Here is an 18,638-nt window from a genome sequence, read left to right on the forward strand (position 1 = left end):
GTCCATAGGGACGCCAACGGAGGCTCCTTTTCTTTTTTTGGGATCCTAGTCTCCGATCTAGAGGAACGTCCACGCGATGAAACGCGAAACTGCCGACTATTGTGCCTGAAGTCGCGCGACAGGGGACATTGAAACCCCCATCAGGGAGTCCGTCTGGGCATAGTGCAGTTTCAGCGGACAGTCGCGCGTCAAAGTGTTGCTATATTTTGCAACAGCTTCGATGTCATTCTTCAGATTCCTTCTTAGGACTAGCTTCCTGCAAGACGAGCGAACGCTTCTAAATTCAGCAACAATTAGGTCACATTTCCCAGGTAATTAGCGGCCTCGCCGGTTGGAGGCGCATGCCCTTTGGGAAAGCAGCGTGCTTCAGGAATCGCCATGGTGGGAGATGGGCGGTTAGCTGGCAGCAGGATAAAAATAGCCCGGCGAGTACTGGGGTGCATTGGAAGCAGGGGGAAAGGTAGTGGGGAAAGATGGAGAGGTTCATGGGGGGGGGGAAAGGAAGTATGAAGTGTGAGGTGTGAAGTGTGATGTTCCTCGGCGCTTACAGAGATGTGCCTCGACAACTTACGCGCCGGGCGATCGGCGTCACACATAGCGCCCAGTTCCTAATACTTGGAAAATGTCCCATAATTAGCAGTCAATTTACGTTTCAGAAAAGCAAGCAAGCGATTCGAGACAAAGAGGAAGAAAAAAGGACGGAAAATTAAGAAGAATTTGTGCATACACACATGTCATATCATTACTTAGTACTGTAGTAGCCAGCCTATTTCGTCACATCCATCCCAGTACAAGGGAGGAATTAAAAACATAGCACAGAAGAAATGTGAAAGAAAAAAAGAAACGAAAAATAACGCAAGGGTGGTTTCTTTTCCCTTTCCTTGCGTGCTCTATCAGGGCCGCAAAATCATCACAGAACGCTGGGGGGGGAATCTTTTTCTGGAACCGTCTAAAAAAAGGTCATGATGTCCAACGGTAAAAGAAATGGCGAAATAAAAAGAATTTTGAACACCATTTATGCCTTCACCTCGTACTTGCGACGGAACATGTCGTCAACCTCGGTGAGGTAGTAAGTACCAGACTGCAGAGTCTCGGTCTTGCCGGAAGGCTTGAAGTTCTTCTGCAGGTGAGCGTGCTCGCGCAGCTTGCACATGTCATCGTAAGCCTGGGGGGTCCAGGACAGTGCGGCTGTCCAGGCGGTTCTTCAGGTCCAGGTTCTTGACGATGTGAGAAACGTCACCAACGATGTGGGCACTGAACAGGGAGCTAGCCAGGCCGGAGCCGTAGCTGAAGAGACCGATGCGCTTGGGCTCGTTGGGGGAGAACTCAACGTGGCTGAGCAAGCTAGCAAGGCCGGCGTAAACGGTAGCAGTGTACATGTTACCGCAGAGAGTGGCAACCTGGAGACCGGGCTGCACACGCTCGGCGAAGCGCTTCTTGGTCAGAGCCATGAAGGTCTTCTCGACAGCCTTGTCGGTCAGAGAGGCAGTGTAGTCAATGTCACGGAGCTCAGGGGGCGACCTCGGCGAAGGCGGGGTCCGCAGGGTTGGCCAGGAAGTCGTTGTAGTGCATACGGGCGAAAGACTTCTGAACCAGCTTGCAGGTAGGGGCGTGGTACAGGATGTAGTCGAAGCGGTCGATGCCGGTCTTGGACTCGGTAGCACCGTTGGTACCGTTTTGAATAGCCTTCAGGGTCTGCTCGCGGGTGCCGTAGGCCTTGTAGCAGGCATCAACGGCCTCGGTGTAGCAACGGAGAGAGAAGTGGCCGTCAACAACGGGGTACTCGCTGGTGAGGTCGGGCTTGTAGAAGTCATAGGCGTGGGTGATGTATGAGGCACGCAGACCGGGCTCGAAAACAATAGGGGCGTCAGGGCCGATCAGCATGGCGACACAGCCAGCACCACCGGTAGGGCGGGCAGCACCAGCGGCGTACAGGGCAATATCACCGCAGACGACAATGGCATCACGGCCATCCCAGGCGGAGGACTCGAGCCAGTTGATGCTGTTGAAGACGGCGTTGGTACCACCGTAGCAGGCGTTGACGGTGTCAATACCCTCGATGTTGGTGTTGCCGTAGGGGGCGAACAGCTGCATCAGGACGGACTTGACGGACTTGGACTTGTCCAGGAGGGTCTCAGTGCCGACCTCGAGGCGACCAATGGACTTGGGGTCCACGTTGTACTTCTTCATCATGTTGTTGAGGGTGGTCAGGGACATGGAGTAGATGTCTGCGCGGGGAAGCGAGGGTTAGCCTGATGAATTCCTTGTGGTTGGATCGTAACAATTGCTAGCAGAGAGAGCAAACTCACCCTCACGGTCATCGCAGAAGCTCATCTTGGTCTGGCCGAGACCAATAGTGTACTTTCCGGCACTGACACCATCGTGCTTCTCGAGGTCAACCTGGTCGACGCACTGTAAAAGGATGCATGGTTAGTTTTTGGACAAAGAAGCAAAGAACAGGGAAATCTCAATTGCAAGCAATTGAAAACCGAGAGAGAGGAACGAACCTGAGTGGGGAAGTAGACCTCAATGGCCTTGATACCGATGTTTTGGGGACGAGCAGCCATGGTGGGGGAGGGGTAGAAAGAATGGGACGACGAAGGAGAAGAGATAAGACAAAGTAGCACCACGAAATGCAGAGGAAAGAGGAGGATTGAAAGAGGATGAGAAGAAGGAGAAGAGAGCAGAAGAGTGTCTGTTTAAAGAAAGAAAAGGCGGGCGAGAGAAAAAGGAGGTTGTTGTGTACTCGGATCTACACTGTACGATCAGTCACCGTACACTTTTTTTTGGCAGTACTTAAATTTTATGGTAGTGGGGGAAACTTCCTTTCAGCCGGAAATCGGAGGATAGACACATTCAAGGCTGTTTCAATAATAGCAGTATGTTGAGTACTCCGTAGAGTATATACTACTATACTTCTACCTTAGTATAATATCACTCACTTCTACTATACTATGGTTACTAACTATATTTAACAATTACCTAGGTACCTACGAGTTATACTATACATGCTATACTCCCTCACCGCTCACTTCTCACCGCCCCGACTACAGTGTACAATGTACACTCTGTACCATTCCACTTAGTCCACTGAGTCCACTTATCCCACTATCCCACTATCCCACTCTTCCACTCTTCTCTCCTTTACCACACAATGCAGACTACCATCTTATCTCGGCTCAGGTCCGTATCCACTATGATCTTGCAATTCCCTGAAACGCCTCATCACGAGTGGATCACCTGACATCCGCGTTCTCCGGCATCACGCCAATGCCACCGTCGAAGTCATATAGCATCGGTGGCGGTCCGGAGTAGACATGACTGGTTTATCGTATTCCAAGTTTTGCTGTAGACGTCTGTATAAATGTCTTTATGTGCCTGTGCCTGTCCTGTACCTGTGAGTGGACCAAAGACTCCTTTGGTCCCCATAATTGGGCAGCGCCGGGAAGTGATCGGCCTGGAGGAAGGCTACCCTGGATCTTATGTTTGCACTTGGACTGTCCGATTATGTATGGAGTACTCCGTACTCAGTAAACTTCATTTCCTTCCTCTCTTTCGGGGGTGATATTTCAAAGTAGAAGGGGGATGACAAAAGAGGTTGTTGAGGAAGTTTTGGCATTGACATTGGCATTGGCAGGCAGTGACATTGATTGGTCTTGGCTGGCAACCTCCTTCTCCTTCTCCTTCGCCTCCGCCTCCGCTCTCTTACGCATCTCCATCCCCATCTCCCTTTAATCTATCTACTCCATACATTCACTCCCCTCTGGGATCATGTCACTCACTTCCTCCATCTAAATCATATCATGATCGACCAGTTCCCATCCGTGTCCTTCGCTTGTCACGGCTCCACCTGGGAGTCTACAATCCGCCATGGGCGACGATAAGTTCGACTACCAAGCTCTCCCTATCCCCACCTACGAAGAAGCTACACAACCATCCTCCTCGCGATCCAATCTCGATGAAGGTAGCGAAACCGAACGACAGGGTCTGCTCGATCGCAGTACTTCTCATTACCAACCACCCACTGTCGAATCCGTCCGGAACAGCCTCGATGATCTCGCCTCCTCCGTCTCGGGCTCGGCTCGGGGATCGCTGGACGAACTGCGGAGGGAACTGGATCAAATGGAAGTCGACGACTCCGCCCACGCTTCCTCAAGTTCTCGTACCCAGTTCCGACAGCGGTTCTCGAAACGCCTCTCCAGTCTGACGCGAACCCTCTCCGCAATTCAACGACCCCTGCAACGATACCTCCCGAGCCTCCCGCGATTCACCCGCCCAACCATCGATCTGAGCAATGCACGAGAACGATTCCGTGACCAAGGCTGTATCATGGTCCTTCGGATGTTTGCTCTGCTCCTTGTCGTTTCCCTGGTATACGTCTTCTTCATCGGTGACATCTTCAATCTCAATAGCCGGATGGTGATGGGTCAGTCGTACAGCGCCTCCTCTGTCGAGAACTTTATTCAAGGTCATATCAACGAAACAAATATCATCGAGAATCTGAAGCGGGTCACGGGCTTTGCTCACATCGCGGGTACCAAGGGTAGTTACGTCCTCTCGGAGTGGATCGAGCAGGAGATGCATAGCGCGGGGTTCGATGAGATCCAGCGGGAGGAATTCCAAGTTTATCTCAACTACCCTCGTGAAGATGGTCGCAAGCTGGCCATCATCGATCCACCTCAACTGGTCTGGGAAGCGACTCTTGAGGAAAACGACTCGGCAGCCCCGGTATTCCACGGCCATGCCAAGTCAGGAAACGTCACCGGCCCCTTAGTATACGCCAACTTTGGCTCCCGCGAAGACTTCCAATTACTCGCCGACCGGGGCATCTCCTTAAACGGCTCTATCGCTCTCGTTCGTTACTACGGCACTCAACCCGATCGTGCACTGAAGATTAAATCTGCCGAGCTTGCCGGTGCGGCAGGATGCATCATATACTCCGATCCGTCCCAGGATGGTTTTGTCAACGGTCCAGCCTACCCAAAGGGTCGCTATATGCCCACAGATGGCGTTCAAAGAGGCGGGGTCAGCTTGATGTCTCAGGTTGTCGGTGACGTGCTTACTCCCGGTTACGCGTCCACCCCAGAAGAGAAGGACAGGATGTCTCCGGAAGATAGTCCTGCCTTGGTACAAATCCCAAGTCTTCCCATCTCCTGGCGCGATGCACAAAGACTTCTTCAAGCTCTAGAAGGCCATGGCTCTAAGGTCCCGGAGAAATGGGTTGGCGGGGTCCCTAAGATTCAAGGCTGGTGGACAGGAGACCAAGATTCCCCGACTGTTCACCTAATGAATCTGCAGGATGAAGAAACGAGACAGCCGATTTACAACATCCATGGCAAAATCCTTGGACTGGAGGAGCAAGATAAGAAGATCATCATCGGAAACCACCGAGACTCGTGGTGCTTGGGTAGCGTTGACCCAGGTAGTGGCACCGCCGTCTTCATGGAGCTCATTCGCGTCTTTGGTGAGCTGCTCGTCTATGGATGGCGGCCATTGCGGACCATCGAATTCGTCAGCTGGGATGGTGAGGAGTATAATCTCATCGGTTCCACTGAGCACGTGGAGAAAGAAGTGGAAGACCTCCGTGCCAACGCCTACGCCTATCTCAATGTCGATGTGGGCGTGTCAGGCCCCAACTTTCGAGTCGCAGGGTCGCCGGTCTTCGAGCACACGGTGATGTCGATCTTAAATCGCATCTCTGATCCATTTGCCAACAAGACGTTGAAGGATATCTGGGACGAAAAGAATCAAAAGATCGATCCTCTTGGCGCCGGTAGTGACTATGTCGCTTTCCAGGATATTGCTGGCACTTCGAGCATTGACTTTGGATTCGAGGGGGAACCCTACCCGTACCACAGCTGCTATGAATCATTTGATTGGATGTCAAATTTTGGTGACCCTGGCTTCGAGTACCACAAGCTTCTCGCCCAGTTCTGGGGTCTTCTCTTGCTGGACCTTTCGGAGAACCCTATGCTCCCCTTCGACATGGAAGCATATGGCCGATATGTCACCGGTTGGGTGAAAGATTTGGACGAATTCGCCAAATCTAAGAAAGCGGACGTCAACACGAAAAGAATGCATGAGGCTGCAGCAACTCTAGAGGCCAATGCCGCCCAGTTCCAGGAATGGACTCGGGTATGGCATGATAGTGTGTGGGGCTCTGGTGGCTATGAGAGCAATGTCATGGCCATTCAACGAGTGAACCACAATATGCAGATGGCTAGCTTCGATACCCATCTATTGGATCTAGCCGATGGCGGTGGTGTGAGTTTTGGATCAATATCTTCCATTCTGAAGCTTAAGCTAATAATCATGTTAATGCAGATTCCCAACCGCACCCAGTTTCGCCATGTTGTCTTTGGGCCCGAACTCTGGGCTGGGTATGATGCCTCAATCTTCCCCGCCATTCGGGACAGTATCAACACAGGCAATTGGTCTCTCGCCCAGTATTGGATCGATCGAGTTGCTGACACAGTTGATCTTGCTAGCGGCAAGCTCTTGTCCTAGTTGTAATTTACATTTTCCCTTGCTAGAGCGACCTTCTTCCCTCTCCTTCCCTCTTGTGCATACCCCCTTACGCTTCGTCATACTCCTTGGCTTTTTATTTTTCCATCATCCTCCGTCCATGTCCAACTCGAGCATTGTACAGCCTAGCTCGACTGGACCCCTCACATCTACAGTTCCTCCATCCTTGCATATTAGGAAAGCCTCCACCTTTTTCTTTGGCGTGTCATATACCAATGGGCCTTCTTTGTATTATTTTGAAAGCGGCAACCTTAGATTTCTACTTGATCTGAATAATAAGTCCGCTCATCGAGAAGAGTGTAGCTGCTGAACGGAATAATGCCGCCTCGGCTGAGAATGGACCTTCCCCCTCATTAGCCAAAGTTCATTTAGAATAATCAGGAATTAGCTAGGCACTGGCCCGGGGTCACCAGGGCCCACCAAGGCCCAAAAGTTCCCAACCAACGATATAATATTACAATTCGGCTCAATATTCGGCAACAATAAAGTTTCGAAGGGACGTGCAGTGCTGTCGGACATTCCAAGAAATACCGAGGTCGACCCCGATCCCCACCAAACCAACTTTATATTCCAAGGTTGCCTCAAACCACGTACGGTTCCAAATCCTGACTGCCCACTCATATGCGATTTCTCCGCATTTCCCCAGGCTAGGGTATCCGCAGATCTTCGTTCGCGGTGGATCCCTCGCCCCCTAATTTTCAAGATCTCTACTCCGCCATGATGCCCACTATTTGGACCTACGGTCGTACGGAAGCTGTTCTAGCTCCAATAGCTTGAGTTGATGGTTAAAATTTGGGGTTGCGGTTCTTATTGGTTATCTTGCTCTGGGGTATGGGGATTTACCTGGTGAGGATGGGACCAAATTGCGTATTTGCGCGTTCGCGGACCAGAGGATGTTGTCAGTGGTTTCACAGGGATGTGTATAAAGGTTGAGAAGGTTGGACTTTCAATTGAAGAGCAGGTCAACTTTGATTTCTCTCGACTCGACTAAATATTAACCTCGTCCTGTTTCTCTTTCTTCTCTACTTCTCTTCTTTTCCATTCAAATTCAATCCATTTATACAACCCTTCACCATGGCATCCAACAATGCCAAATACAACACAAGCAAGCCCCTGAATAACCTCTCCGCCCCCCCAGTCAAATACAGACGATGTAGACATCGGTCGATACGGCCCATTATCCCATATCAACACCGCCGAAAGTTGCCTTCCAGCCTTTGGCGGCGAATTTCAACCAGGTCTATACAAGAATCCCAAGAACCGCAAAGTCGCGAATCCCGCCCCGTTGGGACTCTGCGGCTTTGCCTTGACGACCTTTGTTCTGGGTTGTGTACAGATGGATGTGCGTGGTGTGAACAAGCCTAACATGATTGTTGGCCCTGCCTTGGCTTATGGTGGACTGGTTCAACTTCTAGCTGGGATGTGGTAAGTTATGCCAATTGATGTGGTATGATTTTGAAAAAGGACGCTTTCTGACATTCGCTCTCTTCTTCTAAAGGGAAATGGCTATTGGGAATACATTTGGTGCAACGGTGCTCTCCTCGTATGGCGGATTCTGGATCTCTCTTGCGATTACTTTCATCCCGGGCGGATTCAATATTGAAGGGGCTCTTATTGAAGCCGACAATGGTTCGCCGATTATGTTTTATAATGCATTTGCGATATATCTCATGGTTTGTCTCTCCGAATCCTATAAACCACCTATGGATGGTTTCCAATTGTCGTGGCGTGGCAGAGCAAAATCAACTAACTTTCATCAGGGCTGGTTCATCTTCACCTTCCTAATTATGCTATGCACAGTCAAATCGACCGTGGCATTCTTCTCTCTTTTCTTCTTTGTCGATCTTGCTATCCTTCTCATTGCTCTGGGATATTTCCTGCCGACCGCGGAAGGACTACCCAACCCAAAGCTTCTTGAAGCTGGAGGGTTGTTTGCCCTTCTCGGAGCTTTCCTGGCTTGGTATAATGCCTTTGCTGGAATCGCAGATAACAGCAATAGCTTCTTCCTTGTCCCTGTTGTCCACTTCCCGTGGTCGGAAAAGAAGCGGAATGAGAGACGGGCTAGTAAGCAGGACAGCAGCAATGCTTAATGGTCTTTTAAATCCTCAATCTCAGCGGCAGGGTGCTAAATCTACTACAAGTATTTAACGACTCGGACGTGACATGGAACACCTGTTAATATGTAATGAGCTATGATAGCTGAAATGACATTTGGTGTGATTATTCATATAAATATAAAATTGGGTATCATGTTCACTGGCAGGCTCCCATCTATACAGCTATACATTAGGCAATGGCGGATCAATCGCCAATAGAGACGGGTGATCTGCCAAGCTCTGCCAAAATCCAGCTTCGTAGTCCCACAGATCTTGGCTCAAAAGAGCAGCCCAATCCTCATTCCCATCATCATGGCCAGCTTCAGGAGGCGGTGGCGGTGCCGAGTCGGAATGAAAAGAGTCCAAAAATCGCTGAATGGTTTGTGTCGCACGAGATAGCAATGCGTAGTTTGGATCTCCGGATCTCACTATTGTGCCGATCTGGACCTCGGCCACAAAGACACTCAGATCCCGGAGAATCTTGGTTCGCGAAATGCTTTGTGTAGCGTGGGACTGTTGTTTCAGTAATGCAAGAAGGATAATCCCTGCTGCTGGAAGTCCGTAGTACGCGACCTAGTTCAGGGTTCAATTAGTAGATTGCCAAGGCGATATGCAATTCACGACTGGGGAAAGACATACCTTCCATATCAATCCGGTTCCGGAGTTTGTCAGCTGGTCACGAAGGAGAATGGCCTCTACCACGAGAGCCAGCATCTGTCCTGCAGTCTCGATGATGGGAATATCCGGTTCCGTCATGGTATTGAGGAGCAAGAGGCGGAGTAAGAAGAGAACGTGGAGATGATTGAGGCGGACATGCGCGAGAAAGTCTCGCTCAAAGGGACTCCCGACGCACTGTTTGAGGCTACTCTCAAGTCGGAAGTGATTGGGTAGGGCCTTCCACTGTTCTTCGGCTTTGCGCTGGATTTCACTTTCAGGGAGCTTAATTAGTTCTTGACTGATATTTTTATTCCCTGTCTTTGATTTAAGAGACTTACCCAGCTTTTGCAACGCAGGAGGCGTCACTTTTATCCTGGAGCAGTTCCCATACCTCTTCTTTTAGTGAAGCACAAAGAGCCGACCAGCGTGTATCGGCTCGATATCCCACTGTGGTATCAGGATCCCAATCATGAGTGCTGCCATTTAATCGCGCATTCAAATCACAAGATGGAATCTGAAAGTGGCAAAAGCGCTTGTTCATCCTTGGTGGCCGACCTAGGAAGATGCCAATGTTCTTATCTGCAGAGTAAATTCGAGCAAATGCCGCTTTGCGTAAATCTACAAGAAAAGCCGGTATGCCCGGTTTGGCTTGAGTATTCTCATGGTAGCCGAGCGCGAAAGTTGAGGAGATGACGTCGCCAAGTTTACGCCATGAATGATAGCCTTGTTTGGTTAATTGATAGTTCGAGTCCAACACGGTGTGTAAAAGAAAAACTGACTTTGATCACCGTCGACATATGAGTGTACGATGAAGTTCTCATATTGCACAATTAACTGCAGATCATTGAGGCAGTCTAGCGAGAGCGAAATTTCGAGAGCGAAATCGCACAGCTTCGTAGCCAACCGCCGAAGAGTATACTGTTGTTCTTCTGTTGTATAAAGAGCCGGGAAAAAAGGGACATCAATTGTCGCGCGACTAACCGCGGCGAAGAAGATCCCGAGGGTCTCCCATCGAGCATAGTGATCTAAGAATTGGCTCGAAAAGCCGGCGAGATCAGTGGAAGCATCGAAGTGCAATGGCCGTGCCGAATTTTGCAACAGTCGCCTTGCGTAGACTAGATGCCAGCTCTCGTCGTGTGATTCAAACAACTGGCTGACACTTTCAGCGCACTGGGCGACAAAGGGCTCGGCGAGTGCAAGGTTTGTGCCTTTTGCCAGCCAGAACTCCACCAATTCTTTCATGGACAATAATGAATAGAGGGTCAGTAGATGCTTTAAGACATCTGCCCCCTGTAACAATAAATGATTATCGCCAATCCATGGTTCGGTTGCAATATCAGGGCCCACAGCATGAGACCCAGCGCTGTGGTCGTCGGGAGTGATGTGCTTGAAAATTGCAGCATGGCTAGATAAGCCCAAATACCCAGGATTGGGGTATGGATTACGCCTAGGGCTGAAAGATGGCGATGGATCGGGAGATTTCAAGCTAATTGAAAGTCAATAAGAATTTCAATAAGATAGCAGTTCCACAAATACTCCTCACATTGGCTTTTCAATTCTCCGGCGCTTGAACGGTGCAGTGCGGTAGATGCACACACCTTGCGTGGTCTGGCAGCGCGAGCAGACTGGTTGTTGGTGGTCGCAAGCCAACTTGGACTTGCGACAGGCCTCGCAGGCCGCCAATCGTGACGCCATGACCTCAGGGCGAGGGAGTCGAATCAGTGGCAGTGGCCCCCCCTGGCACTGACAGTTCATCGGTGTTCGGCTACCGACGGCTCGGCGACAAAATAGTTGGAGAAGAGGGGGGAAGCCAGTGATTACTGGCTGTGGCCCATTGGGGAAAGGCGGGAAGGCGGGGCAGCCGCGGTATAAAATCAGGCGGACTAGATGCCGCTCTAAACCTCCCCTTCTACAACTACTTCTTATATTTCTATACCACATTTCATCATATCCATGGCTTCCGATACTGTCAAACTGGGGGATTACCTCTTCACCCGTCTACTTCAGCTCGGTGTTACCGACATCTTTGGTGTCCCAGGTGACTACAATTTGCGTCTGTTGGACTATGTTGTCCCCGCTGGCCTGCACTGGGTGGGAAATTGTAATGAGCTCAATGCTGCATATGCAGCCGATGGCTATGGACGTATCAAGGGTCTATCAGCCCTCGTCACGACCTTTGGTGTTGGCGAATTATCTGCCGCCAACGGTATTGCAGGTGCTTATGGAGAGAGATCGCCCGTCGTTCATATTGTTGGCACGCCACCCCGTCCACTTCAAAGTACACGGGCGTTGATGCATCATACTTTCTCTGATGGAGAATATGGTCGCTTCTCTGCCATGGCTACTCATATCACTGCAGCTCAGACCAAACTGATTGATACAACGACAGCCCCAGACAAGATCGACTGGATCCTCCAACAGGCGCTGATTCACCAGCGTCCTGTATACATTGAGATTCCGGATGATATGCCAGATCTTCTTGTTTCGTCTTCCAATCTCAAGTCTTCTAAAATCAGTGTTCCATCTGTTCTGAGCCCTCCACACGAATCTAAAGTTATCAGTCGGATCTTAGAGCGTCTCTACAGTGCACAACGCCCATTCATCCTCGTGGATGGCGAGAGCCGCTCACTCGGAATCCTGGACCAGCTTGATACACTTGTTCAAAAGACCAATTGGCCCACATGGACCACTGTCTTCGGAAAGGGTCTCATCAACGAATCACACCCGAACGTATATGGCCTGTACGCCGCAGCATTCGGCGACAAGCCAGCTCAAGAGTACTTTGAAGCCGCCGATCTAATCCTGACCTTCGGCCCACACTACAGCGATACAAACAGCTACTTCTGGACAACTGTTCCAAAGGAGGCAGTCGCCATTTCATTCAAAGACGACACCATCCAAATCGAAAGCGACACCTACCGAGACATGTCCGCCAGCAGCGTCCTAGCCCAGATCCTGCACGCATTAGACACCACCCGCACAATCAAAGCCACCGGCCCCCCAAAGGTCGAAATCACCACAACCGACATCCAAGCCAGCGACATCATCGCCCAAAACAACTTCTACCGCCTCGTGAACCCCATCTTCCGCGAAAACGACATCGTCCTCGCCGAGACCGGCACAGCCTCCTACGGCGGCCGCCACTGCAAATTACCCCCCAACTCCCGATTCTTTACCGCCGTCACCTGGCTGTCGATCGGATACATGCTCCCAGCTACACTCGGCGCGGCTCTCGCAAAGCGAAGCCTAAACCAAGCAACCGGTGCCTCGAACCAGACAATTCTCATCACTGGCGAGGGAAGTCTGCAGATGACCGCGCAGGAAATCAGCGTCATGATCAAAGAGAAGTTGAATATTCTCATCTTCATAATTAATAATGAGGGATATACCATTGAGCGAGTGATTCATGGTCGGAAGCAGGCGTATAATGATGTACCTTTCTGGCGACACACGCAGGCACTGAACTACTTCGGTGCAGATGAGGATCAGATTGCGAATAGTGTCTTCACTGCGCGGACCTGCGGTGAGCTACAGGAGCTGCTGAAGAACGAGCGTGTGCATAGTGGAACTGGACTTCGGTTGGTTGAAGTTGCAATGGACAGGGAAGATGTGCAGGGTCCGTTGCTTTATCTATTGAACAAGCAAATTGCCGAGGAAAAAGAGGCCGCGGCAACGAGCTAGACCCCTTGAGCACGATCGGGATACCAACTTGATGACGATGGGTAATCTATTTCTCTAGCTACGATCTACAACTAATAGAAATTGAAACTGGTAGATTTCGAAGTGAATTTTTTTTAGAATTGATTTTAGAATTGATCGGTGTCTCACTATGATTACCACGGCCAAAAGTGTGCAGTTCGCTCCAAGAACAAAATGAAAAAGAAAAGGTGAAGAAAAAGGAGAGTGACAACAAGAACAAGGAAAACCTTGGAATCCAGCCCCGGTAAATAATGGTTTTAAAAAAAGGCCCTGAATACGCCATGCCCTATGCCCCATACCCGCGATGCACACGGTGCGGTTTGATGTAGAAAATAATCAAAAAAAAGAGAGAAGAAGAAAGTCAAGATTAATACACATGACTTCTCTTGCCGATTAAAGGAAGTCAGAGGCGTCTATATTCGAGCCGTTGGAGTGATCAAATGAGCCATGAGTGGGGGCTCTGTCGAGTTGAGGAGTGTGATGTGAAATGAATAAAAGCCCTTATTTCCGGAAGCTGTCTACTCCTAGGCTTGGCGTTTCGACCATGCGGTCAGAAGGAACGCCTTCATCGCGTCGTCGCGCGAAGAAGCTGTCGCATTCGGAGACAATGTGTGCCCACTCGGCCAACGCACGACCAGCGTATTTGCTGGGCACAAGGTGGTCGTAGATAGGCTGGGATGGAAGTTCGGGGAGAGGTGAGTCTTTGGTTGTTGGTGTCCTGGGTTGGTTATCGGACAAAAGATTTTGGGATAAAGGTTCTGTCGTGGTCGGTTTGACGTCTGTAGGTTCTTCTAGGGTATCGCCATAGCTGGTATTCTCCTGGATTGAGGTACGCTCCGAGTCTGCGTCGCACTCGGAGGACTTGGAAGGCGAACGTCGGTGCTGGACGTGCAGCTGCGATGCCACGGGGAGACATGGCGTAAAGAGGCGCTTGTTTTTGGTGGGCCATTGCGGCCGATCCATCCATTCCAGGGAGAATTTGAAGAAATATGGCTGGTGAGGCGTCTTGGGTCGGATAAGCTCATCCGTGCTATTATTCGGTGTCGGCTCGTGCTGCTCCACGCATCTGCTCTCCGTCACCATAGTGGGCTCAGGGCCTCCACCGTCAGACTCGTCCGAGCTACTGTTGCCTCCGCCACTTTCAAGAGATCGGCTGCTTGACGAACTGCTGAACATGTTCTTGAAAAGCCCCCACCGTCTCTTGGAAGGCGTGCCATCTGAGCCATTTGAGTCCGAGGAACCAGACCTCCGGTGCGACGTGACCTTTTCCGGTGGAACCGGCGGAACGACACGGTCAAAGGAGACAAAAAGATTAACTGGAGATATCTGATTATCACACCGAATTATGATGATCCGCCGTCCCGGAGCCGGCGTACAAGGAGCAGACGACAAGGGAGCAACGATCCCGGCTTCTGCCTTGCACTGGAATCCGATATAATACTCCCAGACTTGCAATAATCGCTCAGACAGCATTTCATATATTGTACTAGGGTAAAGTTAGTTTTGAATTATCACAAAGGAAGGCATATCAGACTCACGAATCAATTATTGATGGTTCTCCATTGAATCGGCCAATTCTCCAACATAAGAGGCGATGATAATAGGCACGCACCATCGGGCTCCAGTGGTTGAAATAATGGAAGAAAACGGGTTCATGGAGAAGGAAATCCAAGCAGAGGCTTGCTTTTCTAGGGTCCGTCGTAGTCCAGGTGCCCCAGATGCAATAGATGAAGGAGAACACCCGCACTTCAGTGAGAGAATTATGGCTCTGCATCATCTGCCTGCATACTTCCTGCCAAAAGCCCCAGTCGAACAGCTCTCTTTCAATCGATTGGGCGTATCGTGTAATTATCGGAATGACCTCTTCGACAAAATCACAGAGCAGGAAGCATGCATTGTGGTCAAACAAAGATATCCGTTGAGCTGCAATCTTGAGGAGGCCGCAAAACGTCTCTGCGTAGAGTAAGCGAGCTCGGTTTGGCTCAGACGATGATTCGGATAAGAAGTCTCTAAGAAGAATGATCAGACGGTTCTCTGCCATAGATCGATGGCCGTTCCTGCCACCTCCTAGAGGGTGAGAGGAAGCCGAAGCATCTGGTGATTCAATGAAGTCGTCAAAAGTAATCGCTGCTGCATGACTATTGCTCTCGGGCTGGTGGAGTGACTGTTTATAGATTGTGTCTTCAATGACAACAAGTAGCTGTGCCTGCACCAAGAGTAAACCTGGCGCCAAACCTCGCTTGGCTTTCTCGGTCTCGGGCGGGCAGTATTCGGCGTATAGGATGTGGATATACTTGATGAAGACGAAGAACAGATCTGTGTCTCGTCCGCACCAGCGAGCAATCCATGGACCATGCCAGGGAACGCTACTGGTGTTTAAAGGAGCCTCAGGCTTTCGGCGTAGATACCGCAATAAAGGTGCATGTGAATGGAAAGCTAGAGGTCGGAGAGCCATCGGAAAGCTCAGTGCAAGCTCCTGGGTATACGGTCGCATGTTCCCGGTTCTGGATTCCGCCGATTCTGCGAAGATGCGGCGGAAGACGTTTGGTGACGTGTTCCACAGACGAACCAGGATATCTGCGACACCCGGACAAAAGAAGAAGGCGTACGCGCAAACCTTTCCACAGAACGCCACCAGACTAGCTGGAGCGTGTCTCATAGACATCCGTTCCGTCACGAATGCCATTTGGGAAAGGAGGTTCTGGACAAAGATATTCCGTATGTTGTGATGAATCGACTCCACCAAAAAGTCAGACCCGGATGAGCCAGATCCTTCGGAAGTATCCGAGACAGAAGTTGATGCGTACTTCAACGAGTCCGCTGGTCCGCCACCCTGCTGTGCTGTGGGAAAGGGGATGCGCCATTCAGGTCGAGTCATAATTCCTACCACCGCTTCAAGAAAGACGGGTCTGTCGGTCCCTGATATTGATTGATTGTGTTTTCCATTGAGCATCTCCAGCAGCCCAATCCACCATTTATTGAGGATGTTCACTCGGCGATCCAGATCTTCGGGTCGGAGATTCTTGCATGATGCGTGAAGATGGTGACGGCCGAGAAAAGGGAGGAGCGAGGTACGAATCACATTAGCCTTCAAAGAGCTCGATTTCGATTGGAATCTAATCACGGGTTAGCAACAATCAGACCAATTTCTAGCCTTTTGGGGCGTACTTTTGATAATCGGCCTCGAGGCCGCGAAATATGCCCCAGAGCTCGTCCTTCTTCCGTGAATGGTCGGTTGTGTGGCTCGCAAACGCTGCAACATTTTCTGCAGCTCCTTTGGGCATTGGAGGTAGAACCGGAGTGGACACAGATAGAGACGCAGTGAACTTTTCGAACGATGTACGGTGTCGTAGTGAGCTTCCAGAAGGGCTGTTTGGTGATCCTGGGCTATCTTCGTTCCCTCCCTTGGCCACCACAGCTACCATAGGCCGCCGTGGTCGTTTGTAGAGAATTGTACGCTTCCGCGCGGGCAAGCCTGAATCTGAGTCTGTCGCATCTGTTTGACGGAGTCCGGACCTCGTCGGTGACTGTTCTTCTGATCTTTGTTTGGTTCTCTTGGCCGATGGGGACGGTGATCGGGACGAAGACCCCCCACGGTTTGCGCGCCAGGCTCACTATCCTCCCCGACATGGTACGACTCTTCGAAGGGCGAGCTGCGGGCTCCGGCGCTCGGGTCTGCGGTATCTTGACTGCGCCATCTTGCGCTTCTGAGTCTTTCAGATCTTCTGACGAGGACAAAGTGAAATGGGATACCGAGACAGGGGGTTTGTTCTTGGAACGGAGAGAGGTCCGGCGTAAGATGTCCTTTCCAGCTGCCACACTTTCCTTGGTCGGCGACTCTGCCAGGGTGGGTACGGCGTAATCGGAGAAGGTTCGTCTCAAGGGCGGTTGGGCGTTTTCGGCGGCAGTTTGGCTAGGGAGGTCTGTGTAGCTGGCGGCGCGGGATAGTAAGGAATTCTCGTCATCGTTCGTATAGCTGGCAGTAGTTGTCGCCTCGGGGGAAGGCGACGACATTGTCTTGGGAAAGGGAAGCGCTCAGAGAAACAGCTGTCGAAAAGCGGACATTTCCCCCGGGAGGCACCGCAGACTTTGGAGAAAGTGTTAGGTGTCGAGGAAGGCCAGCTCCTCCATGCACACCGAAGCGAATCTCGACAGGCAGATCCTCAGACGCGCTGCATTGCAAGGTGGAGACCAAGGCGCACGGCAAGCGTCCGAACAAGTGTTCCGAGCCTGAGAGATCTCTGGGAAGTATTTGACAAGTCACACAGAGTCAAAATCTTCTTTGATACGAATGCACACACACATCCAACGGAGAGTCGGTCTGGGTACAAAGTAGAGAAGAGATAGGTCAATCGTCTCTGCAACGCTGCGCGAAAGGACCAAGGGCGCCAGGCCAATGGAGCGAAAGATCGGCGGAGGAGGGGGAGAGTGGATGAGCCGAACAAGGGTCCCTTAGGCTAAGGTATCGGTATTTCGGGAGGGAGGCTTGGGCGGGGAAAGCGGAAGCCAGGGAAGCCAGGTGTGAAGTGAGGGAGATATGGGACGGGGAAATAATTGAAGGTTGGAGGAAGGGGGGAGAGCTGAAGGTGAGAGGTGAAAGGTCGAGGTGAGGTAAGATCGGAGGAAGTAAGTGTAAGTACCGTAGGTAGCCAGCACTGAACTGTCTACTATGACGGCACTTTCTCTAAAATTATCTGGAGCTTTTTTACTTAGCACTTTACTTCGGATTAGTACTAGTACTAGTACGGAGTAGAGGTTATTCTATCTGATTCCTCTTTACCCAGGTGAGACACATTGGGTCACCCTTTTTGATTTCCGTGTCTCCGTCTCTTCCCTTTATATCTGTGACTCCTTATTGCCCCCAAGCGCTCCATTTATTTTCTCTAGCTCCTTTTCTCTCCTCCTTTTATTCTTCCACTCCACTATTCTTCCTTTTCCCCTAATCCATGGCTCCGCTATACCCATCACTCTCGCGTAATCCTACCGGTTGCACAAGTCCTGAAATGCATGATGGTCGTCAAGTCTTGCCAGCCCCGATTGAAAGTTGGGACGAGACCAATGGCGGCATTTCCGGATTACCTTGTAACAGTTCCAGAACGACAACTTTGGAAGTGTCCATGTCCATGTCCCATGTCAATGTCAATATTGACCTGTTACCCGATCCGCCAACCTCCGAGAAGGGGCGAACCGTGGATTCATTCCATTCCTTTCCATTCCTTTGCCCGTTATCCGCTGCCTTTCTGACATTCTTTTATGCGCGGAATGTCGCCTCAATGGCACCATCGTCAGCCCTAATCCACAGGTACAGCAGCAGGCTGAACTTCAGCCAACCCGAACCCGCGTCAGATTCATGGTTCTCCCCACAATTCGTTAGGCAACCACTAGCCTTCATAACTTGAACTTGGTCAATAGCACTGCCCCCTTGAGCGGAGTGTATAGGAACAAATGACCGCTCTTGTACTCCGTACTTTGTAGTCGTTACAGGGTCCAGTCATGCCCAGGCGGATTCACGATTGACTCATGGGGAGGACATGATGCATGTGAATCGAATCCGGACAGATTAGAAGGCCCAACGATCGCAATCGGCTCTGCAGGGGTTACCAACTGGTAGAGGCTTAAATAGTCATGAAATGCCGTCGAAAGAGGAGTTTGGGTTTTGCG

General features: G+C 50.8%; 6 protein-coding genes across 6 annotated transcripts; 3 read left to right on the forward strand and 3 right to left on the reverse strand.

The window, feature by feature from the left end:
* Positions 1 to 1,015: 1,015 nt before the first annotated feature.
* On the reverse strand, positions 1,016 to 2,567 carry erg13 (hydroxymethylglutaryl-CoA synthase; the record flags this gene model as incomplete). The annotated part of the gene is made up of 5 exons (XM_057103362.1): positions 1,016 to 1,144; positions 1,182 to 1,469; positions 1,522 to 2,228; positions 2,310 to 2,412; positions 2,508 to 2,567. 5 exons carry the CDS (start codon positions 2,565 to 2,567, stop codon positions 1,016 to 1,018), a joined length of 1,287 nt encoding a protein of 428 aa, XP_056958319.1.
* Positions 2,568 to 3,870: 1,303 nt separating this feature from the next.
* On the forward strand, positions 3,871 to 6,507 carry N7533_006713 (M28 family metallopeptidase; the record flags this gene model as incomplete). Its single annotated transcript, XM_057103363.1, has 1 exon — positions 3,871 to 6,507. The coding sequence occupies one exon, from the start codon at positions 3,871 to 3,873 to the stop codon at positions 6,505 to 6,507; it is 2,637 nt and encodes an 878-aa protein (XP_056958320.1).
* Positions 6,508 to 7,663: 1,156 nt separating this feature from the next.
* Positions 7,664 to 8,615, forward strand: N7533_006714 (acetate uptake transporter family protein; the record flags this gene model as incomplete). The annotated part of the gene is made up of 3 exons (XM_057103364.1): positions 7,664 to 7,950; positions 8,024 to 8,198; positions 8,286 to 8,615. Coding segments are annotated over 3 exons (792 nt in total), but the record flags the coding sequence as incomplete, so codon positions are not given.
* Positions 8,616 to 8,804: 189 nt separating this feature from the next.
* On the reverse strand, positions 8,805 to 10,973 carry N7533_006715 (uncharacterized protein; the record flags this gene model as incomplete). The annotated part of the gene is made up of 5 exons (XM_057103365.1): positions 8,805 to 9,194; positions 9,261 to 9,549; positions 9,617 to 10,001; positions 10,058 to 10,764; positions 10,822 to 10,973. The coding sequence occupies 5 exons, from the start codon at positions 10,971 to 10,973 to the stop codon at positions 8,805 to 8,807; spliced, it is 1,923 nt and encodes a 640-aa protein (XP_056958322.1).
* Positions 10,974 to 11,231: 258 nt separating this feature from the next.
* On the forward strand, positions 11,232 to 12,959 carry N7533_006716 (alpha-keto acid decarboxylase family protein; the record flags this gene model as incomplete). The annotated part of the gene is made up of 1 exon (XM_057103366.1): positions 11,232 to 12,959. The coding sequence occupies one exon, from the start codon at positions 11,232 to 11,234 to the stop codon at positions 12,957 to 12,959; it is 1,728 nt and encodes a 575-aa protein (XP_056958323.1).
* Positions 12,960 to 13,478: 519 nt separating this feature from the next.
* On the reverse strand, positions 13,479 to 16,991 carry N7533_006717 (DUF1765 domain-containing protein; the record flags this gene model as incomplete). The annotated part of the gene is made up of 4 exons (XM_057103367.1): positions 13,479 to 14,463; positions 14,516 to 16,093; positions 16,146 to 16,504; positions 16,548 to 16,991. 4 exons carry the CDS (start codon positions 16,989 to 16,991, stop codon positions 13,479 to 13,481), a joined length of 3,366 nt encoding a protein of 1,121 aa, XP_056958324.1.
* Positions 16,992 to 18,638: the final 1,647 nt, after the last annotated feature.

This window comes from Penicillium manginii (assembly GCF_028828005.1).
Source record: "Penicillium manginii strain IBT 31320 chromosome Unknown utg000005l:1.0-5665137.0:1.0-5668048.0, whole genome shotgun sequence".
Classification (NCBI taxonomy): Eukaryota; Fungi; Ascomycota; class Eurotiomycetes; order Eurotiales; family Aspergillaceae; genus Penicillium; species Penicillium manginii.